The 17,915-nt window shown below is 44.6% G+C and overlaps 1 protein-coding gene across 3 annotated transcripts in view; it reads right to left on the bottom strand.

Moving 5' to 3' along the window:
- Window positions 1-17,674, bottom strand: part of LOC128015549 (transmembrane 9 superfamily member 2) — an 88,306-nt gene extending 70,632 nt beyond the window's left edge. For 2 of the 3 annotated variants that reach the window (XR_008183948.1, XM_052599478.1), the window contains exons 1-9: window positions 17,349-17,668; window positions 16,376-16,443; window positions 9,344-9,437; window positions 8,652-8,779; window positions 8,436-8,565; window positions 8,226-8,350; window positions 7,949-8,060; window positions 1,465-1,544; window positions 324-432 (exon numbers count right to left, since the gene is read on the bottom strand). Coding sequence is in view for 2 of the 3 variants with exons in the window: in XM_052599478.1 (XP_052455438.1) it covers window positions 324-432; window positions 1,465-1,544; window positions 7,949-8,060; window positions 8,226-8,350; window positions 8,436-8,565; window positions 8,652-8,779; window positions 9,344-9,437; window positions 16,376-16,443; window positions 17,349-17,504 (1,002 nt within the window). In the remaining variant the exon portion in view is untranslated. Of the gene's footprint in view, window positions 1-323; window positions 433-1,464; window positions 1,545-7,948; window positions 8,061-8,225; window positions 8,351-8,435; window positions 8,566-8,651; window positions 8,780-9,343; window positions 9,438-16,375; window positions 16,444-17,348 lie in introns of all 3 variants that reach the window. The other variant, XM_052599451.1, reaches the window with a different exon arrangement.
- Between the last annotated feature and the right edge of the window lie 241 nt (window positions 17,675-17,915).

Below are 17,915 nucleotides of genomic sequence, written 5' to 3'. Positions count from 1 at the left end.
AAGGCTATGAAAACAAATAAACTGAATGTAACCATGTAAGCCTTTATATTATGGGCAAAAAAGGGTAAAAATTACATTTCATTCTGACATTGCAAACTAAAAACTAAAATAAGGCTTTTCAAGTGGAAGTTAAATTACTAAACTAAAAATGTCAATAAATGAGAACAAAATTAGCCTAGTCTCTAGCATCTGATGGGCCGCGCCACTTAATTAATGTGAAACTAAACATTAAACTATGTCTTACCAGTTTTTAAAGGCCTTAATATGAAGCTTGTCACATGTTTAGAACAAACTGGATTATGCACTTTCTGAGGTGAACTCACCACAGAGTCCATCTGGTTGTATCTGGCGATGTCTTTATGGAGTGTTCGGAGCATGATCATAGCAACCATCCCCGAGAGGAAGAGTACGATGACCAAAGAGTTCATGATACTGGAGGCAGAAAACAGAACATCTTAGCATGTGTGTTTTATTTGCTCAACTACATCATAGGTTTATTAGGATATGGACCCTGGGCCAAATGACACACTCAATCCTGCAATCTAGCTTTGGTGACGTAATGCCAGAGGTCCTCCACATTAAAGCTAAACTAGAGAGGAGATGATTAATCAACATCATTATTTTAAATATATATATTTTTTTATTTATATTATACAAATGAATGTAATACTATAGTATTTAACAATAACAACTACTACTCAAAATATATTTATCTTTATATGTATTTGTAAAAATTAAAACAAATAAATACATTACTACTGCAATAATATTTACTTTTTCCACAACTAGTACTGTAAGAATATAATTTAAATAAAAAAATTGAAAATTATTTAATAGGAATAATAATATGATTAATATAATATTACAGAACAACAGGAAAATGACTAATAATAAGTAACATTTTTACTTTCAAATGGTCAAATATAAAGGTTTTATTTTGGCAGGAAACCACTGGGAGGTCTTAAAGCTTCTCTTTAGTTGACAACAGATTTTTAAATGCTTCTCATTATTTCTCTAATTTGGGAAGATGTTTGTCATGTTGCGTTTTCAAATGCAGATTCCAAGACACTGAACACACCAGACCATGAGCATTATGCAAGTCTTTTACTCTTGCATTTGCCACTGGTTAAGTGCTTTTGGACCCTGGCTGAGGGTTTTCTGCAGACAGCCACTAGATGGAACCGCTAGCTCATAAAGTGTTAGAAGCTATGGTAAACAGATATATATATATATATATATATATATATATATATATATATATATATATATATATATATTCACATGGGTCATAATTCTGTCACACTAGTGGGTAGTTTGCTGTGAAGCCCACACCAATGTGAGCTTTCCAAAGGATGCATCTATAGTACACACCAAGGAGGAGTTTATAAGAATACATGTCCACTTTGAGTGTGTCTTTTAGAACAGGGCAATAGGATGCGTGTAGTGTGTGATATGTGCCTTCACCTGAACCACTGAATGTTGGTGTGTGGCATAGACTCAAGAATATAATCCCATCTAGAGGCCCAGCGAATCTGTTTGTCCTCCTGCAAACACCAAACCAGCAGTTATACGTAAAAACCAATAACTCTGCAGAAATATTGATATAATAAATCACTTTACACTAGGGAGCTACAATCTCTTACAGAGATAAATATAAACCCAAATTAACATATGTACATAGTTATGAAGTATAGATTGCAAAGCATTTGAAAAGCTAATTTTAAATGTAATGATAATTTAATTTTTCATGCATCTAGCATGGGATGAACAATGACGCTTTCGCTTTGCTTCGGATGGAGTTCATGTAATACGGTATTTTCCACAAAAGTAAATTACATTTATTAGACAATAATGGGCAGATACCCTGCAGGAAACCACTGCTTTAAAGAAAACGTGGCATGATGCCAGTATGAACAACACTTCTCACTTTGAAATTAAGAGGAAGAGTGATGTAAAGAATAAAAAAGTTCCCTTATCGAGTCGGTCTCTCGACATTACGTATAGGGAAATCCATTTCCTCGAAATTATGAAGTCTGATTGAATAACTCTTTTGCTTGCAAATAGCCAATGGCGCCCTCGCCCTCACCTGATTGGCTGACAGCCATCAATATAGGTGACGGCGGGTGCCAAAAACCTCAGAATCTTTTTTCTTCACTTGAGTCTGGTTTCGCCGTGGATTCATGCATACAGAGCGGAAAATTGTGGAGAATTATCCCCTCTCGTGTTCCGGTGAATTTTACTATTAAAATGTCTCTTTGCCGCATGTGTGGTGGGCCCATTGATTTCCTAGACGCACACGAGCAGTGTGTGCTGTGCCTGGGTCGGGCTCACGCAGAGGTGGCATTCGAAGGACCGGGTTGTCGTGCCTGTGAGGAGCTTCCCATCAAGATCCTTCGTGCAAGGCTTGCTGTTACCCGTAACGGTGGCCCTGTATCTCCTGCCTCTCCCCCGTCCGCCGCCGTCGAGCTGCGAACCGGGAGACTGCAGACAGCTCCATCGACGGATTCTGTCGAGGTACTGGCGTCAGCCCAACGCCCAACGCCCACGCCACCCTCACGTGGAAGATCCCCTCTCATACTCTGAGGCCAGTTGCCGCCCTCCACCAGAAGCGCGGGAAATGGTCTCGTTTGGATATGACGATAACGTAGCCATGTCTACTAATGCCTCAGACCCGGGAGCATGGTCCGAGGTCCCGTCTGAAGCCGCCTCGCTGGATGCCGAGCTTATGGCGATCCTCACGGAGGCGGTGGCAGATATGGAATTGGAGTGGACAGCCCCCAAGGAGCTGCCGTCTAAGAGATGGATGGACGGTTCATTCCTCAGCCCGGGCCGCCAGGCTGAAGCCCCGCAGAGACCCGCGCCCTTTTTCTCTGAGGTCCACGAGGAACTCACCCGGTCATGGCGCTCCCCTTACTCAGCCCGAGCCCATGCACAGGGGACCCAGCTGCTGATGACGGTGGAAGGGGGGGAGAAATTAGGATACACCGCCAAGGCGTACATATCGGCTGGACATGCAGCATCTGCCCTCCACACGATGGCAATCCTGCAGGTCTTCCAAACGCATCTACCTAAAAAGGTAGTGCAGGGAATCGGCCGCAATATGAGCAGCCTTGTGGTCCTGAGGCAGTTCCTGGATGCACCGGTGAGCCCCACCGGTCTTTTCGGTGTCGCGGTGGAATCTCTGTCGGAGAAACATCTTTTGCCGAAACGCTCTCAAGCCCTCCCTGCAGCGAGGTCCAGGTCTTCTTCGGCACAGGGCCAGGCGGGAAATACCAGGCACGCGTTCCCGAGCGCGGCAGAGCGTCGTGAGACAGAGCCACTATTCCGCCAGAGGCAGCCCAGGAAGCCTCGTTTTGGTCTTAAACCGGCCTCTAGCAGCCAAGGGCGCCCGGCGGGCAAGAAGGAGCAGCATTCCTGATGCTCGTGCCAGGGGGAAGAGAGCGCGGGACGTGTTCGTCGGACCCGCGGCGAAGAGGGCGTGTTCCTGCCCAGAGTTCGTCAACGATGTAAATGTTGTGATAATGAAACCGCTGTGTTCTGTTTTAATAAACATGCATTACATGCCTCAGCAAAAGAGCTTTCTTCCTCCCTCTACTATTACCCGCTACATAAGCGAAGCCTCTCCTCCGAGAGACGCTTCGCAAAGCGGAAGCTCGGGGAAACCCGAGGATGTGACTATGTATGTTCCCATGCAAGAAGCTGCGAACGAGTAACCTGCCATTCATATAGCGGTCAATGCGGCTGGTGCGCAAACCCCGCTGCAGCATGCATTAATACCCTCTGTATTGAGTCATCTGAGCGTGTGGGCGACGCTCCCCGTGGCATCTTATTGGGTGATCAACACGATAAAACGCGGCTATACGCCCCAGTTCGCTCGCAGACCACCCCGCTTCAGTGGTGTGATTATGACAGAAGTATCAGAACAGAGCGCCCCGCTGCTACGATCAGAAATATCCTCTCTCCTGGCCAAACAAGCAGTAGAGATAGTGCCCGAGGAACAGAGAAATTCCGGGTTCTACAGCCGTTATTTTCTAGTTCCGAAAAAGGACGGAGGTATGCACCCCATCTTAGACCTGAGATTACTGAACAAAGCGCTCGTGAAATGCACGTTCAAGATGATAACTGTGAAGCAGATCCTCGAGCACATTCAGCCTGACGATTACTTCATTGCAGTGGATCTAAAGGATGCTTACTTCCACATCCAGATAGCCCCACATCACAGGTGCTTCCTGCGTTTTACATTCGAGGGTGTGGCGTACCAGTTCAAAGTGTTGCCGTTTGGGCTCGCTTTGGCTCCCCGTGCATGCAATGTGCATGAATACAGCGCTCGCTCCCCTGAAGCTCAGTGGAAAGCGCATACTGAACTATCTCGACGACTGGTTAGTCATCGCATGGTCGAGAAGCGCTCTCGAGGAACACAAACACAGACTCGCCCATCTGACAGGTTTGGGGCTGTCTGTGAACATTCAGAAGAGCACACTGCAGCCGTGCCAACATATCACATTCCTGGGTATGATACTGGACTCGCGCACTATGATCGCAAAGCTTTCAGAGCCGAGAATCCAGTCGATTCACAATACACTAGCCCTCTTCGTTCAAGGCAGAGCTATCCCCTTAAGAACATTTCAGAGGTTGCTCGGTCTGATGGCGGCCGCAGCCTCCATCTGCAGACTGGGCTTGTTACACATGAGACCGCTTCAACACTGGTTACAGAGCCGAGTGATGCCGCGGGCGTGGAGAACGGGAACGGAACGCCTTATCATAATGCGTTCATTTCTCGAGACTCTGTCGCCGTGGTTCGGCACGACCATATTCGAGCAGGGTGCTGCTATGGGCAGAGTGGTCAGACGTGTAGTGGTCACTACGGATGCTTCACTGTCAGGCTGGGGAGCCCTATGCGATGGCAGACCAGCATTCGGTACGTGGACAGGGGACCAGACGCGCTGGCATATAAACTGCTTGGAGATGGAAGCGGTTCAACACAGCGGTGGGGGCATACATCAATCGCCAGGGAGGTTTGCGTTCGCGATCCCTGCAGGGATTAGCGAGACAGCTGCTGTTATGGACGGACAGGGTACTTCTGTCCCCTGGGGGGAGATGCGCTGTCGAACCGCTGGCCCAAGGGACAGAAGTATGGTTTTCCCCCAGTCAAGTTAAAGCTGCTGGTGCTGCAAAAGATCAGGGAGGAGAGATGTGCGTTGATCCTGGTAGCACCCAAATGGCCCAACCAGCCATGGTTCCCGGAACTGGTGAACATGGCGCGGCTTCCCCCGTGGCGGATCCTGCCGAGAAGGGACCTCTTATCCCAGGCGAGGGGCACCATATGGCATCCCAACCCAGAGCTTTGGGACCTGCATGTGTGGCAGATCAGCGTGGAGCATATCAGCGAGTGCTGCAGACAATAGCAGAGGCTAGAGCCCCTTCGACGAGGCATTTATACACTCTGAAGTGGAAAGTATTTGCTAACTGGTGTGTTGTCAAAAATGAGGACCCCAGGAGTTGCAATATCTCTATTATTCTGACCTTCCTACAGGAACGTCTGGATGCTGGCAGTACCCCATCTACAGTGAAAGTCTATGTGGCCGGGGAGGCACCCCCTGATAACGAGCTTTCTTCGGGGAGCTAGGTGGCTTAATCCACCCCGCCTTCGTCAGATGCCGGTCTGGGAGCTGTCGTTATTGCTTAGTGCGCTGTCCGACCCACCTTTTGAACCAGCCGAGTTTAGCGACCTTAAAGTGCTTTCATTTAAGACGGCGCTGCTGCTCGCGCTAGCTTGCGAGAAACGAGCGGGAGACTTGCATGCCCTGTCAGTGTACAGCACGTGTATGCAGTTTGGACTGGACGCTTGTATGGTCAGACTTTTACCCAAACGCGGCTATTCGCCTAAAGTACTCTCAACGCCGTTCAGAGCTCAGATAGTTAAAATTCAAGCATTTTGCCCCGAGGAGGACAGTAATTCAGTGTCTCAGAAGTGCGCTTTGTGCCCTGTGCGTGCCCTGCGTGCATATGTGAACAGAACTAGCCAGTTTCGAACTTCAGAGCAGCTTTTCGTCTGCTACGCGGGTGCCAAGAAGGGCAGTGCGCTGTCGAAGCAGAGGCTATCACACTGGATAGTGGAGGCTGTGTGACTAGCTTATGCTTCCCAGGGAACCGCCTGCCCAATCGGGGTGCACGCCCACTCCACAAGGAGTTTGGCGTCGTCATGGGGTTAGGCGAAAGGCATGTCTATTCAGGACATTTGTTTCACAGCGGGCTGGTCGTCTCGCAACACGTTTGTGAGATTCTATCATTTGGACATTCCCTCGTTTGCATTACATGTGCTGTCAGTGCAGGAGGAGGGAGTTGAGCAGTCATTGGACTAGGCTATGGGCACGCCTTGCCTGGCGCGTGCACTAGCCATGTCATATAGACAGCGTCATTTATTTTAGTAATAGCTGCGGTTGAGTTATTCATTCACTATCTAATGTGGTCCCTTTATTATGCCCGCATTATAAGCCGGCAGTGTATTCCCAAGCACCAACATATTGCTGCATTTTCCCCATATCACACCAGTGTTGCTTATCTGGGTGCACTGGATTACGATGGTGTAAGAGCTGATTTGGCTCTGTGTCAAGAGGCATTTCAACCAGGTCCGGTACCCAACCTAGAGCTAATGCGCTGTAAGAACTAGTGCTTATGCTCTTCTGTGGCTCGATGCGAGCTAGGCCGGACAGCATTTCCCACACAGCGGGGGTTTTATTGTTCCCCATACGTAATGTCGAGAGACCGACTCGATAAGGGAACGTCTCCGGTTTCTCACGTAACCTTAGTTCCCTGAGAGGAGGGAACGAGACATTACGTAACCTGCCGTGTGTCAGTTTCCATAACTGATTCTGCTATTTTCATGTTAGTCACTGTGAAGCTGTATTGACACAATCTGTATTGCATAAAGTGCTACAGAAGTAAAGGGGAAGTGACTTAACACTTTTAATATTTTCTTAACATTTCTGTGCATACATTGAAAGTCTAAGAAATTAACATTTTCAAGCTTTAAAATGTTATTAAGACATATTTAAAAAATCCAAATGAATTGAATAGTTAATCCAAATCTTGGCAGCAACATCTTTTTCTAAAACGAACAGATTTAATTTAGCTTTTCATTCAACATATAAGAGACATACAGTACACAGAGCACATTAAATGTTAATGTTAAATGGAGGCTCAAACTTGATGCATGAGAACAAAAATGCTTACGTGCTCTATAATGATGCGCTACTCGTTGTTTATATGTGAACATTAAAACAAAAAAACTAAATTAAAATCTAAAGTGATCGTCTCTGTTCAAAAAACTTGTATTAAACTGCTTGATTTTCATGGATTACATTTACAGTGTACTTTTCAAAGCTTGAAAATGTTGACTGTCTATACTTAAAAGATAATAGATTAAAAATAATAATACCGTATTTTTCGGACTATAAGTCACACCTAAGTCACATCAGTCCAAAAATAAGTCATGATGAAGGAAAAAAACCTAAGTCGCACTGGACTATAAGTCACATTTATTTAGAACCAAGAGAAAACATTACCGTTTACAGCCACGAGAGTGCGCTATATGTCTTCAGTGTAGACTACAGAAGCACTGCGAAGCATAGAGCAGTAGACGGTAATGTTTTCTCTTGGTTCATTTCTCTTGGTTCATCTCAAATTAATTTTGATAAATAAGTCACACCTGACTATAAGTCGCAGGACCAGCCAAACTATGAAAAAAGTGCGACTTATAGTCCGGAAAATACGGTAATAATAATCACAGAAATTATGAGATTAATAAAAAATCTTAATTTCTGTTCCAAAAATGAACAAAAATCTAATGGGTTTCAAACGACATTTGGGTGAGTAAATGAGGACAGAATATTCATTTTAATATAAACCAATCCTTTATGGCTGATATGTAAGTATCTTAATCACTTACCACAAACTTGACGGAGTAAGTGTAGGGAATCTTGACTTCTCCACTGAACTTGTTGTTCAGACTCATGGGAGGTCCTTTGCAGTCTGGTTTCTCCATGTCGGTGTATTTATAGCTTTAAAAAGAAACAAGAAACAATCAATATTAACATATTAAACCCAATATATGCTCAATTGGACAAATAAATATTTAAATATACTGTTGCTTTTTTAAATTCAATCTTAATCAGCTAAATGGCACCCTTTTTATCGATTAGAATTGATTAAAGAGCCTCAAATACCTTTTGGGCTCTAATTTAGCTGCAACCAGTCTGGCACCAGCCGCCTCGTTCTCCACCACGTGGTAGAAAATGGTGATGTCCACATGGTTGAAGATGTAGAAGGTGTCTTTGTCATTGAAGTCGGCCTGCATGAAAATGACCACTGCTTGAACAAGTTGCATTAAACCGAACCCTCGTATGACCTTGAAAAGGCTGGTAAATGTCACTCACGCTGACTACGCAGGCATCTTTGGCCCGTCCCGTATCAGTGACATAGCAACCAATGGGGAACCCTGGATTACAGAACTTCTGATTGTCCTCCACATCGTAACACCAGGTCACCGGCATATTATCGACGATCCTGAGAGAGTCAAGTGAGTGATGAGATGCTATGCTTGATTGTAGTGCTGTGTTACAGCCAAGAGAGAGACTGAGAGACTGCCTCACCAGTGGTGTTGGTAATTGAGGAGCATTCCCTTCTTGAGAAAGTCCAGCTTGGCTTTTTCCTCAGCTTTTTCTGTGTTGTAAGATTTAAGACAGACACTCTGGCACTCCAAATTCTTCTTGAAGGAAAACTAGAAGAAAAACATTCATTATTAAGTTGTTTTAGCACCATTTGCCTTTAATACAGCTCCAGACCTTCTTAAAATACATTTATACAACTTTTGAATGTACAGATGAATGTTGTCTATCCGAACATCTGCCAGTTATTTCAGAGCTGTTTGATGAGGCAATTTGTATCTCACTCTTCTCTCCAAAACTGCCCAGTGTAGTTTGATCATATTCAAGTGATTTGCGTGGCCTGGGCAGAGGTTGAGGTTCGTCTTGGTGCTTCAACTGTCCAGGTTTTTTGATCATGACACCTTTCTTTTTTGACATTTTAGCATTGGTGTCTATGATTAAAGTTTTATATCATGGATGTTAGCTTTATAAATTCTCTGTGGTTGGATTTTGTGGAAACAGGGTCTCTGTAGTAACTACTGAGGTTTGTTTGTTTGATGGTCCCTATCATTCACTTTCGCTGATTACTCTTCTTCAGATATACATTATATCAGTCCATGGATTCCCAAGGGATTGAACCCATGGCCTTGACATTGCTAGTGCCAAGCTCTGACATACAAGGACCTCGTGTAATATACCTTATACGGGGACAGCTCAATTCTTTCTCCAAACAGCACCTGACCCAAGTTCTCAGATGGACGCTTCTCGGACTCATCAGCACAAAAATCAAACCTGAAAGAATACAAATAATCAAGTATTAATCAGACATAATCAAAAAGCTCAGCAAAAAGGTAATAATAATTTATCAGGTGACATAACAGATTTTTAAACTGTGCGTGTGTGTGGCCATTAAAAGAACGCAAAGGTTTTCAAATAAATTTAGTTGTTACTTTAATTTAACCCAAACATACATGGACCACAGAGGTTTTTTTGTATCACTGAAAAAAAAAACATAAGACAGGTGCAGTTTGCAGCAATGATGCTTGAGTAGCATCTTAAAAACTTCTATGTGAGAATATTCTTACATATGTCTAGAAATCTTTGTTTTGATGCATCAGAGGAATTCAGAAAAAATTTAAGAATTACTTCTTCTGTGGAACATAAATGAATATATTTTGAGAAATATCACAACAGGATTCCTTCTTGCATACAGTGGAAGTCAATGGTAATAAAACCATATGTTTACCCACATTTTGTGTTCTGCTAAATAAAGAAATGCATACAGGTTTGGAACAACATAAGGTTGAGTAAACTGGATGAACTATCCCTTTAATTGTAATATACACGGTGAGCAGAAAACCTCTGATGATTGGCTGGAAGTCACCAATTAAAGCCGTTGTTTAGAGACAGGCTGTCCTCTGGTGCTGCCTCCGAAGCATACAAACAGCTGCTCGGATTGCCGAAACGCAGCCGCGCGGTTGACAGAGTCGTAAAGCCCTCACCGGACAGAACACCTGACTCCGGGGTGCCGTCCAATGAAGTCTCCGATTCTGGAGAGAAGGCAGAAAGAGCCACCACTTGCGCTCTAAATGGTGTTGAGAGCGATTTAGGCACATAGCGAAACTTTGGCTTGAGCGTGACGTTACAATCACCTGGTCCAAACTGCATACAGTCCGCATTCACAGAGAGCGCTTGCAAATCCCCCACGCGATTGCATGAAGCAAGGGCGAGCAGCAGCGCGGATTTAAGCGTGAGCTCCTTCAAGCCGACAGACTGAAGTGGTTTGAATGGCGGAAGGGCTAGCGCTCCCAGCACCAGAGCCAGATCCCAGGATGGCATTGTAGGGGGGTGGGAGGGTTTTAGTCTTGGATGGGCCTTTTGGGAAATTTTTCATTTCGATCATCGATAGGTTTCAAAAACGGTTAATCGATTAATCGGGGGTGGGGATTATTTGGGGCATGGTCATAATGTATATAATGAAAAAATCTGAAGATTGTTATGAAAATGAAAAAAAAATCTGACATGAAAATCTGTCTATGAAAACATGAACACATGATTAGGACAGGTTAGATAATGATAATGATAAAAAAGGAGCAAGAAATATCTGCCTGAGGTGAAGGGTATACCAATAAACGGAAGCTAATTCTATGACACATCCTTTGATAAATCAGATAACTGAGATACATATCAGACGTAACATTGCAACTTGTATCAGCAAAATAGGATGTTAAGTTATGCATTAGACAGAGAGAGAGAGTGCGTGCGAGCTCCCGCTGATGCGTTTTCATGACAGCGCCCTGAAAGATGGGCAAGGACAGATTTTACTATAGATTCCTATAAAGTTCTCATTATAAATGTATGGCAGATAAGTGCTATATTTTCATCTACATTATTAAGTGTAATAGTTGTAATTAAGTTTTATTTTTAAGTTAAGTTTTAATTTCCATAAACCTGCGCGTTTTCGAAGCCATATGAATTGAATTATGCCCACAAATATGACGGAAAAAAAGCTCGGCTGCATTATTATAACATCAGTAATAAAATATCAATAATAATAGAAAAATAAAACATTTAAGAGCAATATCATTATCGGGCATTGCTTATATGAGCATGAAACGAATCTATGATATGCAGCGATTTCAGCATAATTGTTCATGTTAATTAATCAGACGTAGACTAGCTCTTGCAACTTTTATCTGAATAAAATTTGCCGATGCAGATGTGAACTTGACCGAAAGTGTAACTCGATCGGATTGTGCTTTACAAACACAAACGTACAATAAATCTAAATTAGTGTCACTATCGTTATTTTTTTTATGTATTTTAATGTTTAATTAATATTTTGTATTCAATTTGCACTTTCTGATCAACCAAAATATTTAAATATTATTTAACAGTATGGAAATCACTGATTATTGCTAAATAATTGAATGAGATTTAAAATATATTTAAGATAAAAACTATGACAAACAAATAATTTTGATTTGTCATCTCTACAAATATAATGTAATTAGGCTACAAATATATCCAGTGCATTTTTATTTTATAAAGACCATTTCATTATTTGTCTGTGATTTAAAAATTAACACACAAAGATAGTTTTTCTTTTTTTGCTACTTTATTCAACCGCATTTTTTTTATTGTCTTCCAGTATAACTTTAGCAGCATATTTTGATCGAGCGGTGAAACGTAGTTTTTAAAAGATAAGAAAAAAGTTCACCAAGTTTAACCAAACAAGGCTATTATAAGGTATAAAACAGAGACCAAATAGCCTAGATATTTTAACTATGTCTAAAACTCAAAACTAAAATAATTATATTGTTTAAAAAAATGGACATTATATTTACCATGACCGGTGAAACATTCAAATGTCTATTCAAAAAGATAAGGTGGTCTAAGTGCTCAGATGAGAGCCGAGTGCACAGCCTGTTCACATTTAGTGGAATAAATTAACTCCGCTGGAACAGATGTTGCAGGAACAGCCAGGCACCACTGGACAAGTAAACCTTCTCTGTCCCTGAAACTAATGGGCAGCACATCTTTCACCACCATTTCAGCGAATAGCTTTGTCGTCTTCTCGGTTCTGCCCGCATTGCATTTAGGTCTTACGGCAAGTGATTCAATGCTCGTCTGAGTTGCCGCTCTGTTATCGCCAGATATTTTATGTACAAATTTTAGATGATAGCACATTGTATTTGTTGTAGATTTGTGTGAAAGCTTACCCTGAACTGTTTTTTCATTGTTCTTCTCAAAGGGAAGCCAGCCATCACTACGTGACTTTGAGGCCATTATTATGTCTTCTTACGTCTTTTGAGGCATCCAGTGGGAAGCTAACCAATCAGAGATCAGTGCGCCGCCCAACGTTGTGCCATAACCAATCAAAAAAAATAAAAATAATAATTTCGATCATCGTTTACATGATCGATCATCGCTGTTGCGGTCGAGTACTCGAGTACTCGATCACTGTTGCACATCCCTAGTCCATTCGTTGTTGCAGAAAATCCAGAATGTCAGACACGGGGCAGCTTTCCGGGTCTCGACCATTCGATTCGCACCACCTCTCAAAGACTGCCCATTTACAAGCGTACAGGCGTCTCGTAGAAGGGGCTCGCGCCTCCGCAATAGTGTACATAACGCGGTGAGACAACAAACCCGGGTTTACCGGTTCCCGCACACCATCCACACATGAAGTTTCCACCATTCTGGGTTGGGGTGCCATATCGAGCCGTCTGCCTGAGACAGGAGATCTCTTCTCAGCGGGATCGGCCACGGGGGAGCTGTTAGTATTTCTAGAAGATCGGGAAACCAAGGCCTGCTCGGCCAGTACGGAGCGACTAATAACACTGACGCTTTCTCCTCTCTGATTTTGTGCAGCACTTGTGACAAAATCTTTAGTGGGGGGAATGCATACAGATGGGCATTCGGCCACGGCGTTGTGAGAGCAGGGCCCAGGGGAGAGCGCGACAGCGAGAAGAACAGAGGGCAATGCGTGTTCTCCTCTGTCGCGAACAGGTCCACCTCTGCTTTCCCAAACTGTTCCCAGATCAGCCTCACTGTACCAGGGTTCAGTCTCCATTCTCCGTGAGGAATCCCATTCCTTGACAGCATATCCGCGCCACTGTTCAGGCATCCCGGAACTTGCGCTGCTCAAATGGAGAGCAGATGATGATCGGCCCACAGCAAAAGGCGTGCTGCCTGACTGTACAGGGCTTTCGAGTTTACTACGCCCTGGCGGTTTATGTACAATACCACCGTCATGTTGTCTGTGCGAATCAACATGTGGTGCCCCCTGCATCATAAAACTCTGAAGGGCTAAAGAAACCGCTCTCAGCTCGAGGCGATTTATGTGCTATGTTCTCCCCGACTCAGTCCAGTGGCCCGAAGCCGGTAAGCCATCGCAGTGAGCTCCCCAGCCCGTCATTGACGCGTCTGACGTGACCACTTTCCGCCGCGTGACCAGACCCATCTGGACGCCGCGCTGGTACAAGTCGGGGTTCTGCCATGGTTTCAGCGCGCTTAAGCACCTGCGAGTGACCACAATGCGGGCATGGCCCAATTTCCACGCCCTTCTCAGTACTAGTGTTTTCAGCCATAACTGGAGTGGGCGCATATAGAGTAGACCGAGGTGACAGACCGTCGCGGCCGCTGCCATCCGCCCCAAGAGCCTCTGATATTCCTTCAGTGCTACGGGACGGCCCAGTCTGAATGCGTTCAGAGTGGACATTAAATCTTGTATGCGCTCCTGGCTCAGACGCACCCTCATTGTTATCGAGTCCAACTGCACCCCTAGATACATGATTGTTTGGGTGGGGAGTAACGCTTTTTTTGTACATTCACACAGAGACCCAAACTCTCCAGGTGACGTAACAGAGCGTGTATGTAGCTGTTGAGCACATCCTCTGAATGTGCCAAGATCAGCCAATCGTCCAAATAGTTCAGTATACGCGTTCCGCTCGTTCTCAGAGGGGAAAGTGCTGCATCCACACATTTCGTAAACATACGAGGTGCAAGCCCTAGCCCAAACGGCATCACCATGAACTGATATGCTATGCATTCGAACGGAAATCTCAGAAAGCGCCTGTGACGAGGGACGATCTGGATATGAAAATATGCGTCTTTCAGTCAGACTTTATTGCATTTTGAACAAACACAGACATTTTCGTAGTCACCTGCAACCGCCAAGGGGACTTCATAAGAATATCTCAGATGCTTCGCAGCGGGCCCGCCGCTCAGCGCTCTCCTCCTCCGCGCCCACTTGTCAGGAACAAGGTTTTTGATCCGACGGAGGAGCTCCCCTGGGACGGTTCCCGCCTTTCTTGAAGCAGTGACGCCTTTCTTTCGGTGTCCTCTGCCAAGGGGTTTCGGCGTGAACAGACGGCTCAGGATCTGGTGCTGATGCAGTGGAAGCAGCGGGGGGTCGCTTCGACGGCCGGTTGGAAGCAGATGAGGATCTACTGCGCGCAGAAGGCTGTGCTGCAGCCCAGCGCGGCAGGAAGTGACTCATCGCCCTAGAGCGTTTCTGTGCCTCTGAGAAACGCTCCGCGATAGCCTCGACTGCATCTCCAAATAGGCCAGATGGAGATACAGGAGCGTTGAGCAGCGCCCTCCTGTCCGCATCTTTCAGCTCAGTGAGAGTAAGCCACAGGTGCTGGTGGAGCACAACCATGTAGCCCATGCTCCGTCCGATCGCCTGGGCCGTCTTCTTTGTGGCTTTGAGCGCGAAATCCGTTGCTGCGCGTAGATCTTTAAAGGCCTCCGGATCCGCCCCGCCCTCGTCCAGGGATTTCAGCCATTGTGTGCAGAGCAGAAATTGCTTCTCCCAAAGCCGCGTACGCTTTGTCCGCTACATGTGCGGTCAAACGACAGGGCCTTGACGGCAATGTAGCACCTGTCTTCAGAGAAGCAGAGGAGGGGCAGAGGTGCGCAGCGATGGATTCCTCGACGGGCGGAATGTGCGTATATCCACGGGCTTTCGCTCCATCGACTTTGGTGAAAATTTCTGACCCACCAGCGTGAGCGCGAGCCGATTGGGGCACAGCCCACGCCTTAGCGACCTCGTCATGCAGGTCTGGGAGGAATGGGGCTCGTTTCCTCGGAGCAGTAGCTCGGCGGCCCGAGTAAAGGAACCAAGAATCCAGCTTGCTCTTAGCTGGTTTGTCGGGGGATTCCCACTCTAAGCCTAGACCACTCCCGGCCTTAGTGAGAATCCGGACGAGTTCATCCTGGAATGCAGCGTGTCCCTCCACTTTAGAGCACTCCTCCGGAGAGCGGGCCCAGTCCTTCTCGGACGTCGTTTGGGACAGCGCCTCGTCGAAATCGTCGCCCCCCGCCGCACCGAATGAAATAATCTCCAATGCTCCAGCGGCAGGTTGAAGATCCTCCTCCAAGCACATTGGAGAGCGGGGGGAGGTGAATTGCGCCATTCTGCGTGGTCGCCCACGTGCGGCTGTCGTCCCACCAGCAGCTCGCTGGCGGCGGTGGGACATTGCCGAGAGAAATCACCGAGGGCAATATTCTTCCGGGCCCTAAGCACCCGCACTGAGAATTCTTCGCAGTGTGGGCAGCCTGACCCGTTGAGTGCTGCCTCCGCATGGGCGAGACCCAGGCAACGGATGCAGAACTCGTAGGTGTCCACAGCGTGCAAACTTTCGACATGCTGGAACGCCAAGAGGGAAATCTGTCTTCTTGCGTCTTCTCAACAGCTGTCTCGTAGGATAATTGAAAGAGGAAGATTCTGAGGTTATGCCGCCAACACGGCACAATATATAGTGGCGAGGCCCCGCCCATATTTGCTGTCTTGACTGGCATTGGTCAGTGAGAGTTGCAAATTCACTGGTGTTGTGCAATAGGATTTCAGGTAGGTTAGGAAGGAAGGGAGTCCCCAAGGCGTTAACGCCATGTCGAGAGACCGTTCTCGAGAAGGGAACATTAACTACGGTAGTATTTTTGGGAAAAAGAAAATCATATTCAGGTCAAAGTTACCCGAACACAACCAGAGGGTTAAATATATATTTATACTAGATGAAAAGCTCACAATTAAAAAATAAAAGAAAATGAAAACATTGCTTTGGGTAATAAATTAAGAAAAGTTTAATCGAAGCACTCAAATTACTAAAACTGCAATAAAATACAAATGTTTTAAATAAATTATTAAAACTAAGATAAAGAACTAAAAACAGATTCGAATGATTAAATAGGCTACTATTACACACAGTATAATTCATACTCACGCGGTGTATTCATAGGGCAAAACAGATTCCACAGAATCCAGCCTGTTCACAAACAGCTCGATGGTTGACTGACAAAAAGAAAAGCAAAGGTTACAGCAATGTTGAAATACTTCCAAATAAACTTTTCTGACATGCAATTACTCATGTGAGGGCATCTTTACACAACACATGTTTATAAATTATTAGAATAAAAGACTTTTAGAAAAACAACAACATGTGAACCACAGTCCCCAACAAAAATGTCATAGCTACTACAATTATTGTTATTATTATAAAAACATAACAAGGTATATTTGACAACCCCCTTGTTAACGGAGTATTTTAATGACCGACCCCCACATGAGGATATGGACATAAAGAGCTGTTTGTGTGCGTGTCATCAACAACCTCACGTAGAGAGACACATAGATCATATTAAACACCACATGATTACATTACATAATTGAAAAAAGTATTATAAAGAAAGTGACTTCTTGACAAAATGTATAACTAGTTAATGGGATTTATTCAATTCATTCGTGAAACACTTATCTTCATAAACATGCATATGAAGGTACTTATCAAAACAAACTTATTTGATGATTATTCCGAATGTCTCCTTTAATGATTTATGTAATAAAGGCACAGTTAAGGAACAACATCGGCTGAGTAACTGAATACAGTATTTTAGGAGAACTCTCTTTACAGTCAAAGTCCAGCTTGAGAGAGAGACATGATCACTTCACTTCCACCAGCTTCACAGACAGATCGACTATGAAAGACAGTATTATGATGAAAACGTTACAAAGTTTTTGAAAGCAACGGAATTTGCAAATGTTATCTTTATCAGTGCAACAGCGTCTCCACAACTGACACCCAGCAATAGCATTTCGTGCTAGCATCACACAGCAGACACCCCACTACAGAGAAACACTGCACATCTTATACAGTTGAATGAAAATCACTTATTACGCGTATTAATATGAATATTTACCTTGCAGTCTGGAACGTCGTTGTTTTTTTCGCCCTCTTCTTTCTCGCAGAAGCTCACAGGGGCCAAACCAGGCAGGTAGAAACTTAACGCGCCCCGTAGCGACCCGCTCACAAACAACAACACAAATACAACACGGACACCGTGGAAAACGGCCATTCTGCCTCGACCGACTAGTTCAGGATTCGGTTATAGTATTTACATGCGTGAAATGTAGATGCGCGAGTCAGAATTCAGACATTGGTGATATCTACGCGCTAGCGAAGCTGCTGCCTGCGTAGCAGCATCTGATTCCGCTCAGACACGTCATCCATCACGAAAAGCATGATGGGATAGCAGAGGACTCCACTGCGAAAGACAACGAAAGCATTATACATAAATCGTGAAAATTATGCGCTTTCTAAATTTGAGCTGTTTGAATATCTCATGCAGCACCTTTTTTAAATACAACCAATACTTAAATAATACCATTTGCATATTTACTACCAATGAATTATTATTTTTCCCCAGAAATTTCTTATTTATACATAGTAGGGATAAGATTTATTAGGATATAATAAAACATCATCC

This window comes from Carassius gibelio, chromosome A1, assembly GCF_023724105.1.
Source record: "Carassius gibelio isolate Cgi1373 ecotype wild population from Czech Republic chromosome A1, carGib1.2-hapl.c, whole genome shotgun sequence".
Classification (NCBI taxonomy): Eukaryota; Metazoa; Chordata; class Actinopteri; order Cypriniformes; family Cyprinidae; genus Carassius; species Carassius gibelio.
Note: the sequence above shows the minus strand (reverse complement) of the source record. Positions and strands in the feature narration are given on the sequence as shown.